The 11973-nt window shown below is 37.2% G+C and overlaps 1 protein-coding gene across 1 annotated transcript; it reads right to left on the bottom strand.

Annotated features, from left to right (window-relative positions):
* Nucleotides 1-24: 24 nt before the first annotated feature.
* On the bottom strand, nucleotides 25-10485 carry LOC145780309 (uncharacterized). Its single transcript, XM_082592012.1, has 7 exons — nucleotides 10374-10485; nucleotides 9522-9712; nucleotides 7348-7533; nucleotides 6248-6379; nucleotides 5439-5597; nucleotides 4548-4674; nucleotides 25-3409 (listed from the first exon to the last, which is right to left on the bottom strand). Exons 1-7 carry the CDS (start codon nucleotides 10483-10485, stop codon nucleotides 3321-3323), a joined length of 996 nt encoding a protein of 331 aa, XP_082448138.1. The 3' UTR covers nucleotides 25-3320.
* Between the last annotated feature and the right edge of the window lie 1488 nt (nucleotides 10486-11973).

Raw genomic sequence — 11973 nt, 5'->3', positions numbered from 1 at the left:
CAATGAAACAGCCTTATTATCGTGCCAATTTGTTAATTGTAGAACAGATCGATATAGAAAAAGCACAGAACTGCAATAATGCGGTAACATAACCACTCAGTCGTGAGGTAGTCATTGCTGCTGTGTCGACCCAGATAGCAAATCAGTCGTTTTTTTACATGAGTCAACATCTGCGGATGTTGAATCAATGTAAAAAAATGAATATAAAATTTGCTGTTGAACGATGCAGCCACAGAACGGGAAAAACACGGACCACGATGAATTGTCAAGTGCAGGAAGCTCAATCAATCAAAATTTCTTTTTGGAGATACAAATTTAGGCTATCCGTGTTATTGATGATTTTAGCTGTCACAGCAAAACATTGTCACATGATATCAAGTAAAAATGATGTATTCGACAAACAAACAGATTAAATCTGATTATGGTTGTTAGGTAAATTTGACAGGCTACTCCCGGGAAGATCTAAGAATTCCATTGGCTTTCCGGTAACTCTGCTGCCCAAATAAATCGTTCAGCTTTCTGAAATGGAGAAAGGATAGACTTTCCACATCAGTTAACAAAATGGCCACACGATTAAGGTTTGCACAGTAAAAAAATCATAAAAAATGATTTCCTTCACAAAGTAAAGGTGTATATTAGGGTGTCTCACTTTTAGGCGACTTTTCAGGAAAATTAGGTTCGGGTCAAATTCTGACTGGATTTTCGTCACTGATTTCAAAAACGACGTTATTTTTTCATTATGACGTCATCTTGATGTGCCAGCTAGCGGATTTTTGCTATTTTGGCCTTATCACGAATATGGTAAGAGCTAGAGAGTTGGAACTTGCGCCAAAATGACCGGAAGGGACGATTTCCTATTTATTGTCAACACAATATGAAACGCTAACTGCAACAGAAAAGGAGTTATTTTGAAAAAACATGTTTTTGGTCATTTTTGGACAAAAAAATGAGAAACATGGCAATTTTGCTACAGTGACGCTTTTATATCGATTAAGTTGCTGTGCTGCGCCACATTGTTTAACAATTAAGTACAGTGGTACTTGGTAGTAGTCTACTAGCATATTGTATTTACAATTAATTACCTCAGCATTGATTTTTGCATGCATGTTGCAATTACTAATACTAGCAAACGTTAAACCCTTGGTCATTTAGTTCAAAGATCTATCAAACAAAACCACCATTCAACAACACAACACAGTTCAATGGGATTATTTATCACACCATACTGTGCAAAGCAGCACAAATGCGCAAGTCTGTTTTGGCCAAATCATCTTGGTCATCTCGAATCAAGCCGTTCACAACGCGTTTCAGTCTTCCAATGAAGCGCTCTGTCGTTGTTGTCGATCATACGCTAAAACACTGATGGAGACGAAAAACATGCTATGCATGGAGCCATCTGACTTTCTTCGGAGTAAAAATCACGTAAGTTGCCACACTTCAAAAGCGTCTGCTCGATATCAACGTTCTTGGAAAATTTTTCTGTCTTACCGCATCAGCAGCAAAAGGCGGAGCTTCAGTGTGGGAACTTAAAGCAACGTTAGTGCTCAACCATTAGGATGCATGCTTAACGATGTATCAGAAAAGCGTTGAATACTGGTTCATCAACATATTTATCTGCAAGTTATAAACCTCTTGTGAACAGTACAATTGAGGGACCTTCAGCAGCGGAAGGTTTAAGATGGATGACCAAAGATGCTGGCAAATGAACACAAACAATGAAAGAAACCATACGTTGAAGTTTAGGGATATCCTGAGGCTCAACACAATACCCAAAAATCAGCATTCTTAAGTAACCCCTCGCTGTTGTTATCCAACGCGCATGGGACACGCCTTCTTGACGATAAAAAAGTGGGAGTTTCAAATTTCCTGGAACATCCATCAATAAATCAGCTGCCAGAGCAAGAAGACACATATGGTCGCTCCGAAAAGATGAATCTTTAGCTTCTTTCTTGTGCTCAGAAAGCCATAAGATCTTGGCTTTTAAATGATTTGCGGCTATATCTGTGATGGAAACTTTACAATCTTGTCGGATTTTCAGATGTTGGGGCTTAGGTTTTGGTATTTTCTTAATTCTGTTCATCAAACCACCATCTGCCAGACAAAATTTATGAATCTTGTTTGCAAAATATCCCAAACAAAAATGATGCAACATTGCATCATTTTTATTTTAGGATGTACTGTTTATGACATAACAATCGAAATAAAAGCGTCACTATATTCTATTGTTAAGCTACTACTACTGTACTTAATTTTTAAACAAGGTGGCGCAGCTAAGCAATCGAAATAAAAGCATCACTGTAGCAAAACTCAAGCAAAATTGCCATGTTTCACTTTTTTGTCCTAAAATGACCAAAAACATGTTTTTTCAAAATATCTCATTTTCTGTTGCAGTTAGCGTTTCATACTGTATTGACAACAAATAGGAAATCGTCCCTTCCGGTCATTTTGGCGCAAGTTCCAACTCTCTAGCTCTTACCATATTCGTGATAAGGCCAAAATAGCAAAAATCCGCTAGCTGGCGCATCAAGATGACGTCATAATGAAAAAATAACGTCATTTTTGAAATCAGTGACGAAAATCCAGTCAGAATTTGACCCGAACCTAATTTTCCTGAAAAGTCGCCTAAAAGTGGGACACCCTAGTGTATATAGCTAAAAAGTTTCGAATGTGCCTAACCCTACCCAGAGAGCAATATCCGTCATTTTTACATTAATTTAACGTCTGCAGACGTTGAATCAATATAAAAATGACAAATTTTGCTGTCTAAGATAGCAGTGTTATGCTGCAAACATTACATAAAGATCGAATGACAAAGGCCAAATAAGTAGGTTCGAAAGAACAATCGACCAGATTAAGATGTTTCATATGCAGGCAATTCTCTGCTGAGGCCTAATTTTATTCATAAAACGCTTTGTAACTTTGCTTTCCCAAATGCGTTAGACTAGGTAAAATTCGTCAAGATTAAAACAATTAAAGATTTTCTCAACTGTAGACAAATAATGCAGCCGCAAAAACATCTATTGGTGAGAACATACAAAATAATGACTGAATTTCTACTGCTTCAAAGCCTATTGACATAAAGTAAAATATTTGCGATCAAACGAGTTGATTCTCAGCAAATACATCAGTGATCTTCCGATTCCACCTCAAACATGCACAAAAACTTGGTTTCCATCTCCACAAGAACAGAGTATCCAGACAAGAACAGGCCTATGTCAAGTCCCAATCCTTTTTTCTCTTGCAATCGTTTTACCGATTCTTGGCCAAAGCATTTTGGTGGGGGTCAGGTTACGAGATAAATTCGTCAAGTTGGAAGAAATTCACCCCCTGAAGTTTGATATGGTTGTTGTTATAGTTTGAGGTATGGATTGCTTCAGCTGTCTGATCAGGTCTTCCAGAGCAGGTAAACCTGAACGTGAGTTACGATTAGCACGCTGCTTTGAAGACAAATAAGCGAGTGGCAGGTGTGGTCTTATATTGTTAGGACTGGTGTTAATTTCAAATTTTACTTCAACCTTAATTTTACGTTCCAATGAGATATTCAATGACTTCTAGTATAATGCGTTTAAGGTAGGAAAGGGGGTGAAAAGGAAATTCTAAAACAAACTGTGCAAAGGCGTTAGAATATCCATGGCCACCTAAAGATATGGCCTGATTTGTCACATTTTGCAGAAATTTCCAGGTTTTTCTAACTTTAGGCGAACGTTTAAATAAATTTTTCTAAAAATTAGATTTTTACGCTTTCTGTATTCTTTTCCCCAGATGACACAATAGGTTTTAACATCCTCACATGTTGAAAAACAAAAAAAATTTGATTTCGAAGATTTTAGTCAGACTGTTAATTTTCAATAACAGTCTGATTTTGCGTTTTTCAACTTACTTTTTCTCATTTGCTATTGCTTCCCCAAGGAAACAAAAAAGTTTTATGTCATTAGGAAACTGCAAAAAGTAAAAACATCTTAAAAAATGTCAGTCAAGCACTAGCAGCAGCTGTAATCAAAATCTGCAAAATGTGACAAATCAGGCCGCATCTCCAGGTGGCCATGGAATATCCTATTGCATCCGAAAATCAGGGCTAAAGTTGAGTTTACAATAAGATTTTAAATTGCGCTTCAATGATTGTAAGAAACGCCACAATGTTTACTCTATTCTCATTCAACAAAAAGCCAACTAGGTATATGAGAAAGTAGATTGCAAGCTCTTCTGAATCAAGAGCCAGACACGTGGAATCAATTCAAGTCGTTTACTCGATGAAAAAGTACGTCATACTAGATGGGAAAGAGCGCCACCCTTCTATTAAACAAATGTATTATGTCTCTCCACTAGAAGGGGTAGTTCGGTATCACCGCTGAATTTAATATGATCAACTTTTTATTAAAATTTGACCGAGCTTACTATGTTTTGCTAATTGCAGGTGTAAATGCACATTTTTGCAGGCTTAGAAAAGATAGTGACGCTCTTAACAAGTCTACAACGTAGTAACATAAATTACAACACTATTGACAAGAGATGAATGCTTCTTATGATGACAACGTGATAGGTCTTACTTTCTTGGTTTTCTAAGGTTCTGCGAAGGGTTGCTAATTTCTTTTTGAGCAAATCATTTTCTCGGATTAACATGGAATTAACGGCTTCCAGTTCAGAGATTCTTTCCACAAGACTTTCGGGATCACTCTACACAACACGGTTCATAAAATACAGTGTGGTCACCACCAAAGCACGTGAAAATCGCGATCAATGCTTTGCAAAGTTGACATTCACGTGCTAAATAGGTTAGAACTGTGCAGTGACGCCTTGTTTAACACATCCTCAGGCAACCAGATACCTCACTATCCGACAAGAAACAAACAGGAACGGATTTGATGAGCTTAGTGGGGCTTACGAGATGCAACTATATCTGTATTTTATTTCAAAGAATATTAAAAACTCATTCTTGGCATATTCATTATTCAAACATAATATGAAAGAAAAAGTTATAAATCAAATCAGCTGTTAAGTTGGGAAGCTCACAATTGTAGTAGATAAGTGCAACAGTTTCACATTTTGGTGCAGTTCCTAATGATGTAGGCTGATCCTCAGTGGAACACTCACGGGAAGAGAGAGTTGTCCATTAAGCGACTAAGCGTATGTATTTTTGATACCGGTAGATTTAGTTTTCATAATTCCAACCTGCTAGCTAGTGCGTCTACTTTCAGTGACCATAACCACCTGATTGCTTGTCAGAAGCCCGGAAAAATGAGGGTTGGCAGCAGGAAAGGCATCCGGCCGTAAAACGCATGCGAAAACCCAACTGGAGATGCAGCTTTAACCAATATAACCATGCGGTAACCTGCAAGCCGAACTGACGACCCCGCTTAAAGTGGGAATTCGACGAGAAACAAAACCTTTACATACAAGCAACCATAAAAATAGTTAAGCTAATATCAAAGGTTTTTTACTTGAGTGGACGCAGTGGACAAGTCACGTGACTGAAAACGGTGGAGCCAATCTTCAGTGTCGGAGGAATGGTTCAGTTCGTTGGGAGAGGGAAGATGAAACAATTCTTCTGGACTTTCGTTTGTTTCCATCTTGGGAGGAAGGGACTCCATGATCTGATTCTGAAATAAAACAAAAGTTTCTGAAAGAATCCTTACTCCACGCTGCTATTAAAATTAGAATCAATTCGTGAGGTAATTCTTTGCAGTTGCGAGAACAACGACATTTCGAATGCACGAAAAAAATTTCAAGTTTCATCGCTAGACCTAACGTTGTTGATTATACAATGTACACTTTTCAAAGAATCGTTTTCACAAACTACAAATACGTCACCTCCATAAACTACACAGGATGAACTAGCAAACAAAAGATACAACGCTATTCCTAACAGAAGTGATTGATGCAAAACCTGGCAGCAAATCAGTCAATTTTTACATTGATCCAACGTCTGCAGACGCTGAATCAATGTAAAATCGACTGTTTTTAGGCTTGTTAATGTCGAATCTAACTTTCGGCAACAGAACTGATTAACATTTAAAAAATTAAAATCGAATAATTTATGAGTCTTATTTTTTGAAGGTATTAACGCAGGGCTGTAAAAACTACCGGTAACGTGTTTTCAGACTGCAAACGTAGTGAAACGCACATACACGCAAAGCAGTTTTTCTCATTCCCAGATCAAACCCAAATTGCAGAAGTGTTAACCACACAATAACCACCCAGTAAGAAAAATCTTAAAGCACTGCCATAGACGGTTACCGTTGTTACTTACATTAGAGCCCTTGATATCGGTGACCACGCTGTTCCATCTTTCATATTCAGTTGAATGGAGATCTATCTGTGAAGTTCGCTCCTCCGCACTTCCGGTGGAGACCATTGTTCTCCGGTCAACCCATTTCTTCAACTAAAAAACAGGAAACAAACTGTTACGTCATTTATCACAGGCCTCGAAATTCCTTTTTGTTGACCGCGGACAAACGTGTCCGGTCTGAGCAGCTATCTCGGCGAAGCTACGACGAAGCCATCTCGGCGGACAAATTAAGTCTCACGGCGGACACACCATTTTTAGCGTGGATCGTCATAGTTAATCACTTTATCTTGATAATAATAATTCTTCGCCATTTCAGAACTATAGCTACCACTGTCTAAAAATCTTTGAGCAAACGTAAAAATCGTTGAAGCAACGTAAAAATCGAAAGTTTTCCTGCTTGAATTGAAGCTAAGGGATACATACAGTATTTACATTTTCTAGATGCGCGGGAGAATTATATTCTCGCCACAATTGTTCGTGCAATGCAATGACGATTTGTATCGCTAGTTCTTGTGTTATTTCTCGACGGACAAATATGACCGATCTAGATGGTACTTCCCGCGGACATCACATGCTGTGACGGCGGACATGTCCGCCGTGAATTTCGAGGTCAGCATCATCATGAATAAGTTCCTTCCTCTCATCGAGGGTTGGAAGCAATGAAGCGCCAAGTTTCTCTGTTGTGAAATTTTTGTGTTGCAGTTTCGTGATCAAGTCCTGACCAGTCTTTAAAATCATTAGTGCAAATTCATTGTGGTCTGCCTCTATTTGGTTTTCCATTAATTTTTTTCTTCTAACAGTTTGTCCTTGAATAGAATTATTGCAAACTATGAGGCCAAAATATTTCAATGTTCTCGTTTTAATTATTTGTAAAATTTCCATGTTAGTTTACATTCTTAACTAAATAGTCATTCAGCAATTGATGCGAAAATGTCCATGGAAAACAAGACATGGCCCCATCATAGTCACAGGCTCAAAGTGAGCAAAAATTGGTGTAAAAAATTAAACAAAAAGTTATTCATAGTAAAATGAATGTTTCCAATAACAGTTTTTTAAGTTACTTTTTTAGCTTCTTCGGACTGGCCACTTTCATTCCCGTTGTCAAGCTCATGGAATGGTGAGTCGCCTGCGTCTCCCACTTCAAAAACATCACATTCGTCGAGACTTCTTTTCCTTTTTGATCCAAAAGGAAGCATGACGAGACCATTTCCTTGCAACTTGGACTGACATAACTCACAAGGAAAAAGCTACAGAATATAAGTTTTCAGTTTTCACTAATTGCAATAGATCAAAAAACATTAAAAAATGTGCAAGACACCTTTAAAATCGTCTACATTTTATAATAAAGCAACCGCAATGCTAAACAGAAAATGTTACACAACTGCTGTGTCATGCCCAACAGTAATCACTAGGGTGATTCATAAATTGATTTTTTTTTTTAATTCAATGGGGCACCCTCTTGTATCGTGTCAATACCTGAAAAAATAATCCTGTCAAATTTTTAGGGCAATCGAAAGCATTTTTAAGGTTGCTACCGACTTTGAAAGCTGCACATAATACACAAATGGGTCATTCCCTGTCAACTCAACAGGGTGTGCAAGCTCGACCCTCTTAGATTTTCTTGAAATTTACACTAAAGTTTCATATTGATGTATAACACAAAAAAAATTTCAGCTCATTATCTCAAGACGTTTAGAAATTACAGCCCTTCAAAAGTCACCAAGGTCCCTCAAAATATGTTCGCATGTACAATTGTACATTTTCCTCCATGTTTGGGTCTTCATAACTTTTAATCTAAAGCATTTACAAAGCTGAAATTTGGTATTCTGATTAAGAAGCAGCCCTAGTTTTCATATCTACTACCAAAATTGCTAATTTCCAATTAGTTTTAGATATAGAACTTTTCAAAAATTGAAATTTTTTACACTTGAAAATTTTTTATTAATTTTTGATGTCCGCTATCTTACTATTGCCACAGCAAACTCGCAGCATCAGGCTAAGACAGATCATTTAAATCTACCTTGTGAAGTAAGCTACGATCATGCTGCTAAAAGCGAAACTCAATCAATTGCTTTACTGTTAGCTTGAACATTTCCAACAATGGTTATATTTGTTTCTTTAGTAAACCAGCAAGATTCACCCTAGTAAAAAATTTAACTGTTGTGACGTTGTACCCGCTTTGTCTGTGTCAATTGGTGGTGATCCTGATCACTACATTTCGTTGCTTTCTTTTAATAATTCCGAGGTACGATAAGTACGGTACGGTATTGCATACGTATTTTGAATGAACCTCGGCTAATACCCAGAATTTCATGCCAAACTTGTCTGGTTTGTTTGGCATGAACACGATAAAAGACATCTGTTTTCCATTGGAAATAGCTGTTCATCGATTGGCAGGCTCCAATCCGGAGTGTAATTGTTGATGCAATTAGCAACAAGTCCTTCCAGTGCCTCTCGAATACGAATAAACGTATCTGTTGCAAATTGCTGATAGATTTGTGGAAGATATTTGTAACTCAGTATGATGACCTAAAATCAAGCCGAGCGATAACACACATCAAGCCGAGCGTTGGACAATTACTATGAGAAACGCTATAAGTAATTGGGAAAACTATTGAATTAGTTTTTTTCACACAGAAAATCTTTTATACTTTACAAATCTTATTAAATTTGTATGAGGTGTCGATTTCGACACCTCGGCCGTTGGAGGTATATCCGCTCATTGTAGATAACATCAAAAGATTGTTTTAGAAAAATAATACTGAACTATATCATAAACTGTAAGCATAATTGGGAAGCTACTGAAAGTTTGAAAACGTTGCGATAGCAATTAAGGCCCAAAATAGTGAGCTAAATTTCTAAAAGTGTCGATTTCGACACCTCGGCCGTTCTAGTGTTAAGAACATATTTCACAAAAATTATAAGAATTTCTCATCTGGCAATGCAACAGCAACCCATGAAACTAGGTACAAAGCCATGGATTTGAAATACTCGGAATGGCTCGTTTCGGTGAGTCCGATTCGGTGAGTCCAATTCGATGAGTCCGACCCCTTAACGGGGGATTTTTTCAATTTTTTTTTGGAATTATAGTGTACCGTAGCCTAATTATCATTGCCGTTGTAGGGTTAGGGGTTAAGAATTAGGATTAGGGGTTAGAGGTTAGGAACTCACCGAATCGGTCTAACCGAATCGGACTCACCGAATAGTAGCAGACTCTGAAATACTAGACCCTTACCTTTTTTTCAAAATCTTTTGTTATACCATGCCAATAGAAGGATTTTTGTATCATTTTAACCGTTTCTTTAGGATTACAAAGTTCATTTCCTGGTCGTTTGTCATGAGCCCATTGTACAGCACCTCTCTTTTCCTCATCTGTGCGACATACCAGCTGTGTTCGACCTTTGCCAATGTAGACTAAATTTGAGCCTAAAACAAAAAACCAAGAGTAAAGTCAAAATCAATTTACAAGAATTGTGCTTTTGCTTCGTGCAAAAAGTTGTTTTGCCCTTTTGATGAAGTCTCTTGTGTATTATATTGTACCTGTGTCGTATTATTGAATATATTGAAGAGCGGATAGTTAGGGGCAATGGCAACAAGCATTTCTCTTCTTTTATTTGTAATCACATAAAAGTTGCAAATTTCAGTTTAACAAATTTACAGATTGTTGAAAAAAAGCTTTTAATAAATCAGTGCAATAGGCGCTTCATTGCAATTCACATGATTACCAGCAAGCATTGTGCATGGCCTGCATGCTGCTGATATGTCCATGTAGATAATGCAATTCATTGGCAAGGATAACTAAAAGCATTTTGTCAAAGCTGATGAAACATGCGGTGGCCCAAACTGAGAAATTTAACAAAATACTTGATCTTTTCTTTCAAAACACATATGCCCAAGTGGGTCACACACATGGGTGGGACGCTGCATAAAACTGTATGCCTGAGATAATACATACAAAAGGAATAATTTTAAAACCATGAACTTGTAGTTGCATCATATTGATCAAGTTAAAGAATAAATCTAAAAAGCAGTACTTAATATCAACAATACCATAAAACAAGCTTCCTTTTACAATTAGCTAACTTGCCTTTTACAACAAAATTGTGACTAGCTTTACGTATTCCTCGTTTTTTAAAATCTGGTGTGTTGGGATGGTATTTTCCAGTTTGCAGATAGAACTCCAGATGAGAAAATTCCATTGTTTTACAGCTGATGTAATCAATCACAATAAAGCAAATGTTATTTTTTACTGTCTCCCAAAAACAAAAAATGTAAAATTAATTTGCAATTATTCAGTAAGTTCAGTAGTCTATAGTCATTACCATAGTCATAGAGTTGCAAATGATGTCATCGTAGTTTACAACAACAGTATTATTATCTTGCAGCTCACCATCGCCAAAGCTTAATGCACCTTCCTGTTTATGCCAAGGTGCAATCAAAATAATTTCTAGATTTAGAACACATCTCTTTCAGGGGTTTTCTTTGCCTACCTTGCTCTTCATAATGAGCTAACGCATCAAGAGTGTTCCCCTTAAGATGATCAGCACTTTTGATAACCCACCAAGGTACGGTAGATCAACATTGCAACCGTCTTTTGTCTTGTTTTTTATTTATGTTTTATTCATATAAATTGTTAAAAAGAATTTTCACTACGTAGTTTTTTTCTCTTTTTTTTTAATTTTTTTAAATTCTATAAAGGTGTTGTGACCGTGCCATATTTTAAACTGATTGTCCTACTTTGGTATCATGCACGTTATAACGTCGGCGTTTTGTCGCTTCTACCTTTTTCTAGACCTCTACTATGTTTGGCATATATTGTTTTTTGTTGTGATGGTCAAAAACAAAAATAAACTGAATTGAACTGATCTCTAACGTTTTCACACCTGATTCTCAGCCATCTTTGCACTACCAACTTGTTGCACTCAGGCATGATTCTCGGTGTCCTGTAACTATTTTTGGCACGCATTACCTCTGTTCAAATCAGCTTTTTGCAATTATAGGTGATAGTCGGTACGTACACGATAAACTTCTCCAACATTTAAGTACCGCTGATCCAAGTGGTAGGTGACTCAGTCAGAAAAAGGTTGACAACAACTGCTCTAAACATACATGAACACCGCTGCCTGAAAATCTTTTTAAAAATGTTAAAAGATACATTCTAGTTGAAAAAAAATGGATTTGCACCTGTGATATGTGAAGGCAAGTTCGTAAAGTATTACAATTCAGCCACTTCAAAGTTAATGTGCGTTGAAAAAGCTGAAAATGCTTCAGAGCCTTTAGTTATCAGTTCTCTTTAAATCCTGGTCCTTGACTCCTTGTTCTTTTAGCTAGAGTTGCCAGGCGCTCATCAATAAATTTTCACAAACAGTTAGAATTTCTTCAACTCAAATTCAGTGCCCTTTACAAGACTGAGCAGAAGCAGGTGTAGGGGGAAGGCGGGGCAAGTTGTGCAACGGGGCAAGTTGTGCAAGTCCCCGTTTGAAAGGAAATAAATAGCGTAATGAATCTTTAACGCCATTATTATATTTTACCTATAATGTCTTTGAAGCACGTGAATCGCAGTTATCAGCTTTTGGGCAGATTAGGCTTGATCAACGATATAAGGTGTTTAGGTCTTAGGATCTAAATTCGGATGCAAACGAAATTTTGATTTTTTGGATGCACAGTAGAACTAGTCAAACATTAGC

The sequence above is a fragment of the Aplidium turbinatum genome, chromosome 11 (assembly GCF_918807975.1).
Source record: "Aplidium turbinatum chromosome 11, kaAplTurb1.1, whole genome shotgun sequence".
Taxonomy (NCBI): Eukaryota; Metazoa; Chordata; class Ascidiacea; order Aplousobranchia; family Polyclinidae; genus Aplidium; species Aplidium turbinatum.
This window is presented reverse-complemented; position numbering and strand designations above follow the sequence as displayed.

What these genes read in the sequence shown, in the direction of transcription:
- LOC145780309 (XM_082592012.1), bottom strand. Translation starts at nt 10,485, where the DNA reads ATGGAATTTTCTCATCTGGAGTTCTATCTGCAAACTGGAAAATACCAT. An exon ending in TCACAATTTTGTTGTAAAAG is followed by an intron (nt 9,713 to 10,373) that starts GCAAGTTAGCTA and finishes TTTTTGTTTTAG; the next exon opens with GCTCAAATTTAGTCTACATT. An exon ending in AGTCCGAAGAAGCTAAAAAA is followed by an intron (nt 6,380 to 7,347) that starts GTAACTTAAAAA and finishes CCTGTTTTTTAG; the next exon opens with TTGAAGAAATGGGTTGACCG.